The sequence below is a fragment of the Triticum aestivum genome, chromosome 7A (genome assembly GCF_018294505.1).
Source record: "Triticum aestivum cultivar Chinese Spring chromosome 7A, IWGSC CS RefSeq v2.1, whole genome shotgun sequence".
Classification (NCBI taxonomy): domain Eukaryota; kingdom Viridiplantae; phylum Streptophyta; class Magnoliopsida; order Poales; family Poaceae; genus Triticum; species Triticum aestivum.
Window position 1 is genome coordinate 210278144 of NC_057812.1, and position 18125 is coordinate 210296268.

The 18125-nt window shown below is 45.7% G+C and overlaps 2 protein-coding genes across 4 annotated transcripts in view; one reads left to right on the forward strand and one right to left on the reverse strand.

Moving 5' to 3' along the window:
• Positions 1 to 4852: 4852 nt before the first annotated feature.
• LOC123150783 (achilleol B synthase) overlaps positions 4853 to 18125 on the reverse strand; it is a 29697-nt gene continuing 16424 nt past the window's right edge. For all 3 annotated transcript variants that reach the window (XM_044570612.1, XM_044570613.1, XM_044570614.1), the window contains exons 12-18: positions 7949 to 8005; positions 7594 to 7640; positions 7348 to 7491; positions 7088 to 7265; positions 5603 to 5677; positions 5417 to 5500; positions 4853 to 5176 (exon numbers count right to left, since the gene is read on the reverse strand). In XM_044570612.1, the coding sequence (XP_044426547.1) occupies positions 5063 to 5176; positions 5417 to 5500; positions 5603 to 5677; positions 7088 to 7265; positions 7348 to 7491; positions 7594 to 7640; positions 7949 to 8005 (699 nt within the window). In that variant the 3' untranslated portion in view covers positions 4853 to 5062. The remainder of the gene's footprint in view (positions 5177 to 5416; positions 5501 to 5602; positions 5678 to 7087; positions 7266 to 7347; positions 7492 to 7593; positions 7641 to 7948; positions 8006 to 18125) is intronic.
• On the forward strand, positions 9761 to 11365 carry LOC123150784 (uncharacterized). The gene is made up of 2 exons (XM_044570615.1): positions 9761 to 10851; positions 11133 to 11365. The coding sequence occupies exons 1-2, from the start codon at positions 9771 to 9773 to the stop codon at positions 11177 to 11179; spliced, it is 1128 nt and encodes a 375-aa protein (XP_044426550.1). The 5' UTR covers positions 9761 to 9770; the 3' UTR covers positions 11180 to 11365.

The window sequence follows — 18125 nt, forward strand, 5'->3', positions numbered from 1 at the left end:
TTTGATCATAAATCCACAATTTATTGTATCTCAACAAACACACCGCAAAAGAAGATTACATCGAATAGATCTCCAAGAACATCGAGGAGAACATTGTATTGAAGATCAAAGAGAGAGAAGAAGTTATCTATCTACTAGCTATGGACTCGTAGGTCAATGGTAAACTACTCACACATCATCGAAAGGGCGGAAAGGTTGATATAGAAGCCCTCCATGATCGACTCCCCCTCCGGCGGAGTGCTGGAAAAGGCCCCAAGATGGGATCTCACGAGAACAGAAGTTTGCGACGGCAGAAGAGTATTTTTGGTGTGCCCTCTGGTATACGGGGATTATTTGGGTATTTATAGAACTGAGATTAGGGTAAGGAGAGCCACGGGGGGCCCACAAGCTTGAAGGGCGCCCCCCCCCCCGGGGTGCACCCTGTGAGCTTGTCGCCAAATGGTGCCCCCTGACCTCCCCCCGAAAGTTCCTGGGTGTCTTCTTGTCCAAGAAAGATCCTCAAAAAATTTCGTTCCGTTTGGTATTGATTTTCTGTAGAAGACAAAAACAAGGAAAAAAGCAACAACTGATACTTGACACTAGGTTAATAGGTTAATCCCAAAAATGATATAAAAGATATAAAATAGCATAATAATGCATATAACACATCCAAGATGGATAATATAATAGCATGGAACAATAAAAAATTATAAATATGTTGGAGATGTATCAGGCCCGAACCTGGGTAACTTCCTCGGGTGACCTCCGATCTGGTACTTCCGGCCGTGTTCACCACCCTACCGAGGGTACCGGCGCCTTTTTATGTCTGTCACTTAGCGCGCCAGGCAGGGGCAGCGCTAGTCAAAGATCGAATCTAGCTCGGATCTCCCCTCACTTCCGGTGGCCTCCCACCGGGAGAGAGCCTCACTGTGGGCTCCTTCACCTTCACCGCGGGCAAGGTGGATCGGTTGACACCAACCAACCGGCCTCCCACTCCCGCACCGTTTTCTTTGAGACACTGGCGTTTGTCATCGACCACTATGTCAACACACGTGGCCTCACCGGGATCAGCACCGTCCACGCCACTAACCTCTTATTCATAGAATGAAGATCACAAAAGGGATGTTGCCAGAGTTGTGTAGTTATTATCCTTAATATTTTTGTGGCGAGAATCTATGCTTCAACTATTGCTAGAATTGCGTAGTTATTATCCTTAATCTTTTTGTGGCAAGAATCTATGCTTCAACTATTGCTAGAATTGTGTAGTTATTATCCTTAATCTTTTTGTGGTGAGCATGTGCGCTCATTGTAGAGCCTAGCATAGCTAGGTTAAATGATAATTGAGCATGGCATGACTCTTGTAAAGATTTCATAAAGACCCTTATGGCCCTTGTGAGCCTCCAAAATATCTTTAAGTCCATGGGCAATAAGACAATACCCCAGTTAGTCTTAGACGTATGACATGTAGGAAAAAATGCAATAGCTAAATGATGATGCACAATATCATTCAAATGATTATTTGATCGATCTAAGATGAAAAAGAGTCCAAGTTTATTTCATTTTGCAATTTACATTCGGTGCTTCATTTCATGTTCACACTAGAAGTGCATGCATCCCACACTAAGTCATAAAATTCTATTAAAAATAAAGAAGCTTTGATAAAAAAAGTGAATTTAGTAGAACATGTGCATGCTATCTCAAATGTCCTCAATCTTTTCTTTCTATGACTTTTTTTTGAGAACATGACTTTGTTATTACTACGGCGTGATGGGCTTTATTGTATAACAAAGCCAGGAACTCCTTGTGGCTTGGTTTTAAAATAAACTAAAACATAAGGGCGCACATTTCCGCGCCCGTGCATTTTATTGGAAGAACAATACAAATATATGAGAAAATCTGGACATCACAAAAAGGAAAAGAAAAACTTACTTCAATATAGATAGTTGGGCATTATTGAAACTTTATGTATAAGTTGGAAAATTGAATGCCATCTAAGTCAGCATTGGATTGTCATTGTGCATTTTTTTGTCTATGCATAACATTTGCTAAGGCATTTGAATAATTGTATAAATGGTGGATCATATTTGTCTTGTATGTGTCATCGTTCATTGTAGCCTTGCCGTGCTAAGGGGAAACCCTTGGTCCGTCCTTTGGACCAGGCGGCGGCGACGGCGGCGTCATGGCACCGTCTTCTTCTTGGAGGTATCGTCTTGTTGCTCAAGGAGTTCCGATGGCACGGCTCAATTCGGTGTTGGCTTCTACTATGGGTGTGGCCTTCCTTGGCGCAATATACACCATCACGGGCGCTCTCTCGATGACGTCGTCTCTAGATCCGCCCAGGCCCTACCGTCCACTTGCCGACTTCTTGTTGGCGCAATGGGTGGGGTACGTTGGTCTGTGTTGGCCTCGAGTTTTGGTCTTGTTGTAGAGGTCTCCGGCGTCGGTTGTGATACAGTTTGGTTGCTCTGTGACTTGCCCCATCGCCATCGGCATGAGGTTGGCCTAGATGAAGCATGTATCGTAGTATACGTGGTGGGTGTGTTTGATGGATGTGGATGCTAGTTCTTGTGATTGGCGTTGCAATGGCCGAAAGACATTGTATCCAGCTTCTTTGCCGCTTCTCCTTTAATATATAATATGCATGCTAATACGTATTCCAGAGAAAAAAAATATAGTTGCTACATATTCCCTCCGTCCGAAAATACTTGTCATCAAAATGAATAAAAAGGAATGTATTTAAAACTAAAATACGTCTAGATACATCTTTTTTTTAATCTATTTTGATGGCAAATATTTCCAGACGGGGGGAGTAGTTGAGGAATAGTAGAAAGAACAAAGAATGATGATGTCCTCGTTTTAGCCTTGCAAGGTAGATGCTGCGTAGTACAGGAATATAAAAGGAAAAAAGAATGGTGCAGTAGAACCATAGGTAGCCAAAGTTTCTTTTTTAGACAAAGGTAGCCAAAGTTCGAAATCACTAATTAAGGAGTACTTGTTGCAAAGAACACTCCATTTTTCCAGATCGCGACAAGTGGCGCATATGCAGCGTGCCACTTGTCGCAACCTGGGAGTTTCCTTTTTTCGTAGATCCGTTTATTCAAAATGTTTTATCTCTTAAACCGTGCGTCCAAATCTCGAACCGTTTTCATCATTGGATTCCTCGCGTCGAGATCTTCAAAACTAGATCCCATGTTGATAGATTTTGATAAACTTTTTTCACGAAAAAAATCAGACGAAAAAACCGGGTGAAAAACCGAACCAGGAGCACGGTTTCTTTTTTCCTTTCCGAAAGAGGCACGTCCGTGCCTCTCGCGAAATCACAACCGTGCCTCTCGTGGAAGCAAAACCGTAACTCTCGTGAAAGAAAAAAAACAGAAAATGCATTTTTTTCCGTTTCCGAGAGGCACAGCAGTGACTCTCGCGAAAGCACAACCGTGCCTCTCACGAAAGAAAAAAAACAAAAACGCGTATTTTTTTCCCTTTCCGAGAGGCATGGCCGTGACTTTCGCGTAAGCACAACCGTGCCTCTCGCGGAAGCAAAACCGTGACTCTCACGAAAGAAAAAAAATAGAAAACGCGTTTTGTTTTTCCCTTTCCGAGAGGCACGGCCGTGACTCTCGCGAAAGCACAAACGTGACTCTCGCGAAAGAAAAAAAACAGAAAACGCGTTTTTTTTGTTTCCGAAAGGCACGGCCGTGACTCTCGATAAAGCACAATCGTGCCTCTCGCGAAAAAAAAACCGTGACTTTCGCGAAAAAAAAGAAAACGCGTATTTTCGCGATTTTTTTTCGAATTTTCTTTTATCGAAAAGCTAAGAAAGACCGGGGGAAAACCAAAACGTCGAAAAAAACCAAAAAAACGTTTAAAAAACCAAAAATGCGTGCCGAAAAATTAAAAAAATAAAATTCGAAGGGAGTGTCAAGAGCGCGACACGTGGCGAATGGCTGAGAGCACGTCAAGTGACGTTGATCGTTGCAAGGCTCCCGAAGGAGCGTTCGTTAACTAGTTGCTCCCGCCAAAGTTGCACGCTGCTTTCTTGCACCATTAATCACGAAGATAGGCTGCAGCACCACGGATCGGCAGCCCGATCGCTCTCATGACAGAAAATAAGTCACCGGGCGGCCGGCCTCACAGCCCAGTGCTTCAGAAGGCTCAGAAATAAGCCTGCGGAGCAGCGGCCCTTTTCATGTTGGTTCGACTTCGGCCGGTTTTGGTGAGCGAACAGGCGCAAATGAATGCTACGGGAGGATGGAATGATCTCACTCGTTTATACGCTTAATCGGACGGTTTAGGATCCCAAATCACTGTGGAGGCTCCTAATTAGCTGAGTTATACTGTTTAGTAATTTTGAGTACTAGCCTTTCACCATTCAGCCAATAAACCAGCAGTTTTATACAATGCTGGTCAAAAGAGAAATTAACATATTACTCCCTATGTTTCAAAATAACTGAAGTTGTCCTAGGTCAAACTTTTTTAAATTTGACCAAGTCTATAGAAAATTATGCTATAAGCAAATTTGGTATGAAAATATATTTCATCATGAATCTAATGAAGCAAATTTAGTGTTGTAGATGTTGATATATTTTTATATAGACTTGGTTAAACTTGAGGACAAACATAGAACTTCGCTTATTTTGGAATAGAGAGTGCAAGTAACTGAACCATAGACCGGTACTGAGCACAAGAATAAATAAATTTTCTAGTAGGAGCTAGCCAATATATTTGTGAAACAAATTTTGGTCAACGTCAGATACACCTCCCCTCCATCGCTCTTATATTTTACATTTAATTTTAATTCTGGCCAGTGAGCCCTGAGCCCCTGACCCCTGAAGGCGCTAGTTTGGGCCGTGATTAAAATCTTGATACCACACGGAGCAAAGTAATTGACATGCCATTGCAGTCCAAAACATAGATGTACAAACCATACTGGCGCTATTATGTTTGCATTACTCACTTTGGTTGTAAGTGTTATTGCAGTATGTGGTACACACATATATATAGTTTGGCTAAGGTCCTCCTTTTCGTTACAGGCACGACCACACCTAAACCTAAGCAGTGAAGTGACATATCATCGTCATCAGTTTCAGTTCTTCGCAAGCAGTCGACGACGAAACTCTCCAAGAGCCCAAATGGGGTATAAGTTGCGATAGTTGCCGTAATTAAAGTATATGGAGCAGTTGAAGCATCCAACGTGTTCCTGTCATCAAAGGTGAAAGTTCAGACTGCTTCAGGGCAGTAACCACCGCATGATACTGAAATATATGTATTAGTATAACAGGTCCAAGTGTGGCAGTGTTATCAGAGGATTTGACAGGATCATGGTAGGGTCTGTGCCATGAAAAGCATTATTCTGAAGATCGTATGATCCAGGTCATTATATGTATAAACTATTGATAGTGTACCCTACTTCTATAAGCCTAAATTTTGTAATACTTACTTGCTGGGGAAACTCTCCCGTCTCTAGTTGCATATTGATCAACTCTTTTGCAGCATGATATAGTGGCGTAGGATCTCGTTCAACCTGAAGAGAATGACCATGATGATAACACATGAAAATTAGAACAGTTTAAAATGATATATTAGCTGCTTAGAGTCAATTCAAATGAACGAGGAACAAACATACCTGCCCAGCATAAATTAAAGCCAACATTGCCCAAGCAGTGTTCACAGCATGAGGACTAGTGGCCTCCACATAAGCCTGTCAAATAGCGGAAACCAGACTTACTTTCATTAAATTTGACTTAGAGGGACAATATAGCGATGGTTCAAAAGGAATAGCATTCCACAATTGTGAGTTATAGTGATGCTAATTGGATAAGCATTGTGCGATTAACTGTAGAATCTAAGGAGGTGTTTGGTTCAACTCTGTCAACGTAAACGGTACTGGAATCAGATCATGGGTGGTAACATGATCTGTTTCCGGAGGGGATCACCCGGTATCGAGATTGACTTACCGTGGAACTCGATTACGGAGATTTGTTTGCTCTCAAAGTGAACCAAACAAAAGTTAATGGTATGAGGTTGCGCTGTAATCAGATGATGGCTGAAAATGTACGAACCAAACACCTCCTAAGAACTCAAGTTGGTATCTTGTAAAATGAGGGCTTTACAGTGAAACATCCAGGCTGGTAAGTTAAGCCTAATATCGACAACGAAATTAGAATATACATTTTTTTGTCACCATTTTTCCCCTATCCTTATGCCATCACATCAACTGACATGACTAATTTCTCTGTTCAAGTGAAAACATCATTGTTAATTGATTATAGACGGATAATCAGTAAGAATATTATGTGTGGAAACTGGAATTCCTCTGAGAGCATAGGAGTTGTGGGGTGCTGAGTTAGGCATATAGCCATATACAACTAGTACCTACGAGTAAATAAAAATATGCACATAAACCATGACGAAACAACTAAGCAGGGTTCAAAAAGAGGCAGGCAGTTAAGCCCTAGGTGACCCCCTAGCTAATCTCATTTTAGGGCTCCTTTGATTTCGAGGATTTTCATAGAATTTTGGAGGATTAGAATCCTTAGAAATTTCCCATGCATACTGGGGTGGACCTTTGATGAGGTGGCATGTGTGGTGAGGTGGCATGTATGCATGTTGAGATAAATAAAATTAGTGGGGATCAACTAGGTATATAGGATTACTACTCAAGACTAGCTAGACGATATGAACAAACTGAGTCATGGGATGAAGCATAGCACAACTAATAAAGGCCGACCACCCAAGCCATCTTATAAGGCTGTGTTGCCCATCAGTTGGCCTTGCGTGTATAATGGACCTGGCACTGGAACAAGTGTTTAGTAGACCAAGAGTTCCACTGCAGACTATATTCCTATTGAAATTCCGATGGATGGTTTGAATTTCTGAACTCTTTGTGGATTTTGGGTTTGCAATAGTGAGCTGCAAGATATAACTACAGGTCACTGGTACTAGGAGAGTGGGATTCTAGTAAGATGACAATGCGGTTGAAAGATTTTTCACGGATAGGTAGATAGCATCTTGTATCTGGCCTATCAAGCTAACAAGTATGCCAATCAAGCATGATCTTGCCAAACCCTAAACAGAGCGTGTATTTAATACAGAAAGAAGCAAGGATTACCTCAGTTTCACTAGAAAGATACGACTCTCCCCATCCACCTGTACTTCGTTGCTTTGACAACAGAAAATTGCATGCTTTCCTTATGGAAGAACTATTTTCGTAAGTTCTTCCAGAAGCAATCAATCCTTTTACACCAAAGAACGTCCCATAAGTGAAACATATACCCCAAGTGCCAAACCTGTTAGATGGTAAATAATCCAGTCAGTGACGCAAATTTTAGAAGGTCAAATAATTAACACCAAAAAAATAAAAATAGATACCATGAGCCATCCTTTCTTTGCTTGTCCTCAATGAACTTGGAAGCATTTTTAATACATTTTCCTATCTCTTCTTTGCGGTACCCTGGGTAAAGCTCTTTGAACATAATTAAGGCCTGAAGCACGGATGATGTACATTCGACAGATCTATCAATTAGTTGAAGGGCGTGAATTAGCACTTCAAGTATATGAAGAAAAACAGAGACAATGATATTTTCTGCAAGAAAGAAGATATATTTTCATCCTTACGGATAATCGACAATAATGTTCAGAAAACTTTCAGAAGGGTTGAGAACCTATTGCCAAAAACAATCCAGGTTAGTGTATGTATAGTCAGGAAAAACATGTTAAAACAACATTATCATTTGAACATTCTCGATAGATATATGATACACAGGAGGAATACCGATGAGCAAACAAAAGTCAAACAAAATGAAACCTGCAAATTGTGAATTTGCAATCTGAAATTGTTTGGCCTGACTGCAAGATTATTTTGTGTATGGTTTTTTAAACCGGTTTTTTAAACCTGATCACACGTAGAGTCCGCAAAAAATTGGCATACTTGGTTTTCCATACAATAGAAGTAAAACCGTGAAATACTCACCTCTAATAGAGATGTAGTTCTCTTACACTCATATGTAGAAAATGTGCCATCTTTATTCTTCAAAGGAGAAAAAAGTATGATCAGCGATAATTTATGTGAAAGGTTAGTCATTCTGGCAGATCAGATAAACCATAGATAAGAAATGCAAAACAGAAGTACAACTATTTCAGTAGAATAAGAAAATGGCGTTGTAAGACAGCGGAGAAACTTATAAAACATACATAAGTAGAAAAAACAGTTTCAGTAAATAATAATAATTTAAAGGGCTGATTATGATACATATGATCGTATTTTATGCAGTTGGCTATCTCCCCATCTGTACAAATGATTCATAATACAAACAAGAGTGCTGGATGCACAAAAATCCAGGGGAACCAAGCCTAGCATACAGTCGCAAAAAAAAAAGCAAACCAAAATGAATAAAACAATTAGCTGGCAGCTGATGTGGCACTGACAGGGGCCCTGGAAGACCTTAGACACAGGAAGGCATAGGAGGCACTCTCATGGGACAGCTCTTGGATATGGGCTGTCTAAGCATCCTAGAGGGAAATCCCTAGAGGCATCAGACAAGTAGCCCAAGCCCAACTATCGCTATTGACCATTAGGTCCATCCCACGAGGCCAACACTGAAGACTCGACACCAAAGAGCGGCAATGATGTCAAGCAGACAGACCTTGATAATGATGATAGAATCAGAAAACAGTGATGTTTTGAAGAAGAGAAAACTCTACAATGAATTTGCCTCATACTGCAAGATAAGCATCTTGGACTATTAGGTGTATATTTTTATCAATGTTTGCTAGTATTAAAAATGTATTATTTTATCACTGACTTTATATTGATATTTGGAACCAACCTCAAAGTCATTGAGGAGGTTAAGACTTTTCTATCTCATAACTTTGAGATGAAAGATCTTGGTGTGGTTGATGTTATCTTGAACAAGCTATTTGAGATAATGAGGGTGGAATGACACTTTTGCAATCCCACCATGTTGAATATATTTTGAGTCGTTTTGGATATTCATACTGCAAACCTTCTCCAACACCATATGATCCTAGTGCGCAGATTTGAAAGTTCAAAGGCAGAACTAAAGATCAATTGTGATACTCTCAACTTATTTGTTCACTCATGTACCTAGCATGCGCTACGAGGCTTGACATCGCGTTTGCTGTAGCAAACTAAGCCGTTTGTTTCCAATCTGGGTGATGTACATTGGCATGCTCATGAAAGAGTTATGCGCTATCTGAAAGGTACTGTGAGCCATGGACTTCCCTATAAAGGATAACCGACGTCACTTGTGTTAGAACAGGGTTGTGCTGTGTGTGTAGTTATCATATTGTATAGGGGCTTCTTTGCTTATTTCCCTTCATGTATATGTGCTGGCCTGTTGGCCCGATGGAATATAGGCTCACTTCATAACATGGTATAAGAGCTAGGGTTAGGTTCCCCAGCCGCCACCGCCGCCTCTGGTCGCCGCGGCCGCCGCCGGCCGCCGCTCCTCTCTTCATCGAGCCTCTCCCCTCTTCTTCCTGGTAGCTGCTGCCGCCTGCTGGTCCAGGCCGCCGCCGTTCCAGGCCGCTGCTGCCGCCGTCCTTCCCGGCCGGCGCCGCCGCCTCAACGTGCTGCTGCTGCTCTTCAACGAGCTGCTGCTGCTGCTGCTCCTCTTCTCTGCTGCTGCTGCTGCTCTTCTTCAACGAGCTGCTGCTGCTGCTCTTCAAAGTGCGGCTGCTGCTGCTCTTCTCCTCCTGGTCTGCTGCTGCCATCAAGCTGTGCCTCCTGCTGCTGCTGGTCTTCAACGAGCTGCTGTTGCTGCTCTGCTGCAATGGCGCCCTCCACCACCACCGGTGCTGTCCCAGTCCCACGATGTCCTGTTATCTTCAACGGACAGAACTACAGGGACTGGGTGCAGCACATGAAGCTGCACATGAGGGGCCAGCTGGTCTGGGAGCACCTCTCTGGTGCTCTGCCTTGTCCCCTGCTGCCCACTCCTCCAGCTGAGTTGGCCTTCCCTGTTGATGCCGATGAAACCAAGCAACGTGAGATGCTAGATGCTTTTGAAGAGGCCACTGAAGAGTATCAGAATCAACTCCACTTATACAAGCAATGGACAAATGATGATGCTCGAGCCTCTTCTATCTTGGTGAACAGCATGGATGTTGATCTCACCATGGATGTGGTGGCCCTTACCACTGCATATCAGATGTGGGAGCACCTTCGCCATCGCTATGAGTCTACAGGGGATGCCATGTATCTCTCTGTTGTTCGTCAAGAGCAACAACTACAACAGGGAGATGCTACTGTGGATGATTTCTACAAGGAGATGTCGGCGGTGTGGCGCCAATTGGACTCTCTGGGAGCTGATGTTTGTCGCAGATGTCAGTGTTGTGTGCGGCAACAAGCTAAGCTGGAGGTTCGTCGCCTCTACGACTTCCTCACTCGCCTCCGGCCGGAGTTCGAGCAGAGTCGTGCTCAGCTATTGGCACGCCATCCTCGGCTCTCTACTCTGGAGGCCCTTGCTGAGGTGCGATCTGAGGAGGTGCGCCTACGGAGCACGGGCTTATTGCCATCCTCTTCAGCAGTCCTGGCTGCCCGCGTTCCACCACCGCTGCCTGGTGTGCCCTCTTCTACACAGGTGGCAGCAACCTCCACTAGTGCTTTCTGCAACTACTGCAAGCAGGATGGTCACATGATCACGGAGTGCATCAAGAGGAGGAAACAGGGTCGCCGTGGTGGCCGTCCTCAAAAGGACTCGGGAGGCTCCTCTAATTCTCGTGAGGGCTCCCTTGAGAAGGTTCACCAGGAGATGCTCACCTTGCTGCGCCGCCTTACTGCTTCTGCACCATCCTCAGGTTCTGCTGGTTCTGCTGGTCAGACGTCTGGTCCACCACCGCACTCTTCGTCAGGTACATCTTTGCCCTGGATTCTTGATTCTGGGGCCTCCTTCCACATGACACCACACAGAGATCATCTTTGTGCTGTCAATTCCGTGCCTTCTCCTCTTACAGTTCAGACTGCAGATGGCACTTCTCTTTCTGTTGCCGCAAGAGGGACTCTTTCCACGTCTTCTTTTCATGTCCCTGCCGTTTCTCATGTTCCTAAACTGACTATGCAACTTCTATCTGCTAGTCAACTTACTGACTTGGGTTGTCGTGTTATTCTGGATTCTGACTCTTGTTGTGTTCAGGATCGTCGTACGGGGACTCTGGTTGGGATCGGTCCTCGGCGCCATGACTCTCAGCGCCTTTGGGAGCTCGATTGGCTGCGCCTTCCTTCCGCTGCGTCCTCTAGCCAGTCGGACATCACCACCCCTTTTGCTTCAGCTGCCACCTCCACCACATCCTTCGCTCAGTGGCATCATCGATTGGGTCACATTTGTGGCTCTCGCTTGTCTTCTTTGGTTAGGAGTGGTGTTCTAGGGTCTGTATCTGGTGATAGTTCACTAACTTGTATGGGTTGTAAGCTTGGCAAGCAGATACAACTTCCATATCCCTCTAGTAATTCTGTTTCTCAACGACCTTTTGAACTTGTTCACTCTGATGTATGGGGTCCTGCCCCCTTTGTTTCGAAAGGGGGTCACAAATATTATATAATTTTAATTGATGATTTTTCTCGCCACACTTGGATCTACTTTATGTCATCTCGTAGTCAAGTGCTTCAAATTTACAAGTCGTTTGCTACCATGGTTCGCACTCAGTATGATTCCTCTGTTCGAGTTTTTCGTGCTGATTCGGCTGGCGAGTACTTATCTCGTGCGCTTCGTGGTTTCCTTGCTGAACAGGGTACCCTTCCTCAGTATTCCTGTCCTGGTGCACACGCTCAAAATGGGGTGGCTGAACGCAAACATCGTCACGTCCTTGAGACTGCTCGGGCTCTTCTTTTATCTTCTGCTGTTCCCCCGCACTTTTGGGCTGAGGCTGTCTCTACCGCTGTTTATCTCATTAATATTCAGCCTTCTGTTGCTCTTCAGGGAGGGATACCAGTTGATCATCTAGGTGATGGTCCAGCTGATTATAGTGGTCTACGCCTGTTTGGTTGTGCCTGTTTTGTTCTTCTCCACCCTCATGAACGCACCAAATTGACTGCTCAATCTGTTGAATGTGTTTTCCTTGGCTACAGTTTGGAGCACAAAGGTTACCGTTGCTGGGACCCTATTGCTCGAAGACTGAGAATCTCCAAAGATGTCACTTTTGATGAGTCTCGCTCCTTCTACCCTCGTCATTCTTCTACTGCCACAACCGAGTCGTTAGTCGAGCCTCTCTCTTTTTTGACTCTACCTGATTCTTCACCTTTATCGTCACCTGGTAGGTCCACTCCTAGCCTTTCACCTGTGTCTGCTCATGAGCTTCAGCTTACACAGGATGAGGTTTCTATTCCTGACTCTCCTACTCGGGTTGAGCCATCCACTCTCTCTCCTTTTCCTTTTACCTACTCCCGTCGTGCTCAACACCCTTACCTACTCCCGTCGTGCTCAACACCCTTCTCCCTCTGATGCGCCACCTTCCACTTCCCCTCTCTCTCCGCTTCCTTTTGTCTACTCCCGTCGTGCTCAACACCCTTCTCCCTCTGATGCGCCACCTTCCACTTCCCCTCTCTCTCCGCTTCCTTTTGTCTACTCCCGTCGTGCTCGGCACCCTTCTCCCTCGGATGCGCCCACTTCCACTTCCACTCCTTCCCTGTTGGGTCCCATTCCTTCAGAACCACCTACCCCTCCTGCTCCTCGGTATAATCTGCGTGATCGCCACACTCTCCAGCCTCCTGCGTACTATGTTGCTGCTGCTACCACTCTTGTTGAGCCGTCTACATATCGTGAGGCTGCTGCTCATTCTGAATGGCAGCATGCTATGGCAGAGGAAATTCATGCTCTTGAGCGCACAGGCACTTGAGACCTTGTACCCCTGCCTACAGGCGTTAGACCCATCACTTGCAAATGGGTCTACAAGGTTAAGACACATTCAGATGGTTCTCTCGTGCGCTACAAAGCTCGTCTTGTTGCGCGTGGCTTCCAGCAGGAGTATGGTCGTGACTATGATGAGACTTTTGCTCCTGTTGCTCACATGACCACTGTTCGCACTCTTTTGGCTGTTGCTGCTGTTCGGCAGTGGTCCATCTCTCAATTAGATGTCAAGAATGCCTTCTTGAATGGTGAGCTGCGGGAAGTGGTCTATATGCAGCCGCCTCCTGGCTATACTGTCTCTGATGGCACTGTCTGTCGCCTTCGGCGCGCTCTTTACGGGCTGAAACAAGCTCCTCGTACCTGGTTTGAGTGTTTCTCCGCCGTCATCACAAGGATCGGGTTCTCTGCTAGTGTTCATGATCCTGCTCTGTTTATTCACACTTCTCCTCGCGGTCGCACCCTTTTACTACTCTATGTTGATGACATGATTATCACAGGGGCTGACCACCAATTCATTGATTTTGTGAAGAAACGTCTACATGAGCAATTCTTGATGACTGATTTGGGTTCTCTTCGCTACTTTCTTGGACTTGAGATCATTTCTTCCCCTGAGGGTATTTATCTCTCTCAAGAGAAGTACATCCAAGATCTTCTCACTCGTGCCTGCCTCACTGATCAGCGCATGGTTGACACTCCTATGGAGTTTGGTCTCCATCTTCGTCCTGGTGAGGGTGAACCCCTTGCAGATCCCACACGCTACCGCCATCTTGTTGGGAGCCTTGTCTATCTAGGCATCACTCGTCCTGACATTTCTTATGTTGTGCACATTCTAAGTCAGTTTGTCTCTGCTCCCACTCAACTTCACTACAGTCACCTTCTTCGTGTTCTTCGTTACCTTCGTGGTACCGCGACTCGTCGCTTATTCTTCCCTCGCTCCAGCTCTCTTCAGCTTCAGGCCTACTGTGATGCTACCTGGGCCAGCGATCCCACTGATCGCCGCTCTCTCTCTGCCTATTGTGTTTTTCTTGGCTCCTCCCTGATTGCCTGGAAGACCAAGAAGCAGAATGCTGTATCTCGCTCCAGTGCTGAGGCTGAGCTGCGAGCTATGGCGTCCGTGACTGCAGAAATTACTTGGCTACGATGGCTTCTTCAGGATTTTGGTGTTTCCACTGCTACACCGACCCCTCTGCTCTCCGACAGCACTGGGGCACTCAGCATTGCCCGTGATCCTGTTAAGCATGAGCTCACCAAGCACATCGGTGTTGATGCCTCCTACACTCGTTCTTAGGTGCAAGGCAGAATTGTGGCCCCTCAGTATGTGCCCTCGGAGCTTCAGCTTGCTGATTTTCTGACGAAAGCTCAGACACGGTCCCAACACAGCTTTTTCCTGTCCAAACTCGGTGTCCAAGATCCCCCTTGAGTTTGAGGGGGGGGTGTTAGAACAGGGTTGTGCTGTGTGTGTAGTTATCATATTGTATAGGGGCTTCTTTGCTTATTTCCCTTCATGTATATGTGTTGGCCTGTTGGCCCGATGGAATATAGGCTCACTTCATAACAACTTGAAGGGTATAGTGATGCGAATTGGACCTCTGACGCTGATGAGATGAAGGCCACAAGTGGATATGTGTTTACAGTTAATGGTGGCGCCGTTTCCTGGAAGTCTTGCAAGCAGATTATCTTAACGGAGTCGACAATGAAAGCGGAACTCGCAACATTAGACAAATCATGTACCGAAGCAAAATGGCTTCAAGAGCTTTTGATGGACTTGCAGTTGTTGAAAAATGATTTCCGGCTATCCTTATGAACTGTGACAATCAGAAAATAATTGTCAAGGCAAAAAGTTCAAAGGACAACATGCAATCTACAAAGCACATAAGGAGATTAAAATCTATCAAACATTTAAGAAACTCCGAAGTGATAGCGTTGGATTATATCCAGCCAGCTATGAATCTGGCAGATCCCTTCACAAATGGGCTATCATGAGTTGTGGCAGAGAATGCATTGAGGGAGATGGGTATGAGACCCACATGAAGTAGGACTTGGGAAAACAAGCTACTGGTTAACTGAGGAGAGTAACTTTACTAACCCGCTCCGTTGGAGATGCGGTACTCTTGGAAACTGTATGGCAGGTTGACTTTTGTCTTAATGTGTTTAGAGGCTTGTATAAGCAAGATGCTATCCTACAGAGCAATCTTTGGAAGAACCCACCTATATGAGCCCGACTATTGGTCGGTCTATGAGATAGGGTGATCTCTAGTAAGCTCATGAATAGGGCAGATGTGTGACTAATATGCTCCACCTGCGGGGTTAGCCTTTGGCAGCCTAGTACCGGTAAGACAATGGGTGAAACTTCTTTACGCCAAACTGACATTTCAAGGCATAGTCCGTTATTCAGTTGTGGGGGGGTGTAGCTCTTTGCTCTAGGTGGATGTTCAACTTTAACTGGTCTCCACCGAAAATACCGATATATCAACAGAGGATAACACTATGAGCCATCAAGATCTGGTGGGGGATTGTTGAAATATAGATGGTCTTTAGGCCCATAAAACAATTTCAGAAAAATCTCTCAGGGCCCATGTGGGTGTCATGACATGGTTGTGGGAAGTTTAGTCCCACCTCACAAGTGGAGGAGAGTTGAGACCCCTTTATAAGAGTTTCTCTTCCACATGCTATTGGAGCTTGAGAAGAGTGGTATACGCGCGCTCCTCCTCCCACCCACCTTGCCACGCTATGCATTGTCCACGTGCGCGTCATGTTTCATCAACAAGCCGAGCCAAGCTCAGACCTATGTCATGTGTGTGCTTAATTTTTGCCGGCCAGGAATGGATAATTAATTGGCAGTTAATTGCGAGTCATTAACGGACGCAATGAATTACGAGTCATTGACACTAAGAATCCGAGATGTGGGATCGTGGGTTGTTGCCGACTCAGGCATGGGTCCAGCCCCACGCCTCCCTACCACGACCGCCTATATATTAGAGGTGTCGGCAACCCTAGCCATCACCCAAATCATATCACATCTGCTCTACCGCCTCGCGCACAAACCCACCGTCATTCCACTCGGTATTGCTGCTTCCGAGGATCCATCCTGTCCGTCGCGTGCATGGTTGTACGGGAGAGCGGGCCTCTGGAACCCCACCCTTTGTGATCTTGCATCGAGAGAAGGGCGATTAGGTTTTCGAGGAGCATCTCCTACATGACTGCTCGCTACTGTTCAACTTCGACTACGTCCTCGTCCTCCTCGACATCGCCATGAGTCAGACCAACAAAGCCAAGAAGAACACTGCTGAAGATGCTACTGCCGCCACCACGGCTTTGACCTAGCCCTGGAGGGTATAATTCATTTACCCCTCTCCTGTTTATTTATGTGTTAGCCGTACTGGTTATTTACGTAGAGGTTTTTGCTATATGCGTAGTACATGCCTACCTGATAACATATCAGTATTGAGTTTAATACTATCAATGGCATGTTCTTGATTTATTTATGGATTAAATCAATTAAAAATTGCTAATTTATCCAACGCGAACGCGGGCGGGATCACACTAAGTCAGGGAAACAGACCAACTTCGATCTAGAGGCAGGGTTGTGTGGACGGGAGAGCATGTGGAGCCAGTGGTTGGTGCAGGGTATCAGACAAACAAGGAATGGTGGGTGGATGCATCTTGGTGCTGGGCGCCGGGAAGTGCTGGTGTAGGGCGCTGACGAAAACAGTGATCCAATTGGGAAGAAGCCTCATTGCTTTTTGTTGCCATGTGGTGTGGATCGATCTGAGAAGAGGGGATCAACAGAGACCAAAGGATGGGATCGAAATTGAGAATGAGACGAGGACAGTTGATTGGGGTTTCGATTAGGAGTAGATGAGGTGGGCTAGGTATCAATCTGGGAAAGCGATGTTTAGAAGGAGACCAAAATAACGAATTTATCAGAATTGGATGAGTTGTGCATCCAGTAAAAAAACTAGGCTCTGATATCATGTTAGAGGAGCAACTTATCTGTATTGGAGGGACTTGGAGTACAAGTAATGAAATCAGACTAATACAAGTATGTATAGAGACCTATACTAATACTAATACTACTAATACTCCTTAATAGTTTGTATTTAATCAATGTGTACATAGAATCAAAGATTAGATCTTGAATCTTGGTGGGTCATTAGTTCATGATACAAAATTACTTTGTGACATAAAAAAATTCAAGGTTGCTAGACATAGACGCTCTATCTTTTGTAGCTGAATGTTGGATCTAACAGTTTTGATTTATTTCATAGCATTAGGCATGAGTCACAGCCACACACCAGCTTTATTTAGACCACCACATAAGAGATGAACATAGTGGACTAGATTAGGTATCATTCGTCGAATATAGTCTTATCCATCTGCGCCAACGCCGGCTCTTGAGAAACTGCAGCCGCTCCTCGACCCCCAACCGCCGCCGCCACCGGAGCTCCACGGGGCAAAGCCCAGGTGGGGGATGATGGCGGCGACAGGGCCTTCCTCCGCCGTGGCTCCGGGATGCTGTTGCGGCGGAGATCTGCTTAGGTGCGTGCGGTGCGTCGCCGACGTCGGCGGCACAGCGGTGAGGGCTCCTTCGCCGTCGATGGCTCACCCAGGCGGGGCGGTGGTGTGCCTCCGGTCGTGCAGTTTCCTGGAGCAGACGTCACCCATGGGCATGCTGGATGACGGATGAGGTAGATCTGGTGGTCCAACCGGGGATGGGCAAATTTGCCAGAGAAAGCTTGGTTCAACCTCGGCCAGAATTGTCAACGGCGGCGCCCGCAGGCGTCGTTACCTCGTTGGAGGTGTTGTGCGGCGATTCGCAATCCTTGTGTGCCCCAGGGGAAACCGCAAATTCTGGCTTTCCAGATCGGATGATGGCGAGGTTCCTGCATCGTCACCCCCATGAGAGCATCATCTTTGGGGTTGTAAAACGGCTGGAGGGACAAGTGTTTGGCTTCGTGGCTGGGCGCAGGTCTCCGTATGCTTCGCGTGCGGTGACTAAGTGGAGCAGCGTGCCATCTATAGTATTGACGACGGCAAGCCTTGGCGGCAAGGTGCATCGGGGTCTTGGCGCTGGATACCGTTTGATGGGCATGCGCAGGAGGCTGGTGTTGTCCGGCGTCATGGTGGCGTCGACGTCAGAAGGATCTGCCAAAATAAGTGCATTGATTGCTCCTCAAGATGGACTGCGGAAGAAGGCGGTGACGGATTCTACACGCTGAGGGTCTGCTAGACCGGTTGGTGCTCCCGGCTAGCCGGTGGGCGGCTTGTGAGGCCACCAGATTT

What these genes read in the sequence shown, in the direction of transcription:
- LOC123150784 (XM_044570615.1), top strand. Translation starts at nt 9,771, where the DNA reads ATGGCGCCCTCCACCACCACCGGTGCTGTCCCAGTCCCACGATGTCCT. An exon ending in ACCACCGCACTCTTCGTCAG is followed by an intron (nt 10,852 to 11,132) that starts GTACATCTTTGC and finishes TGTTGTGTTCAG; the next exon opens with GATCGTCGTACGGGGACTCT.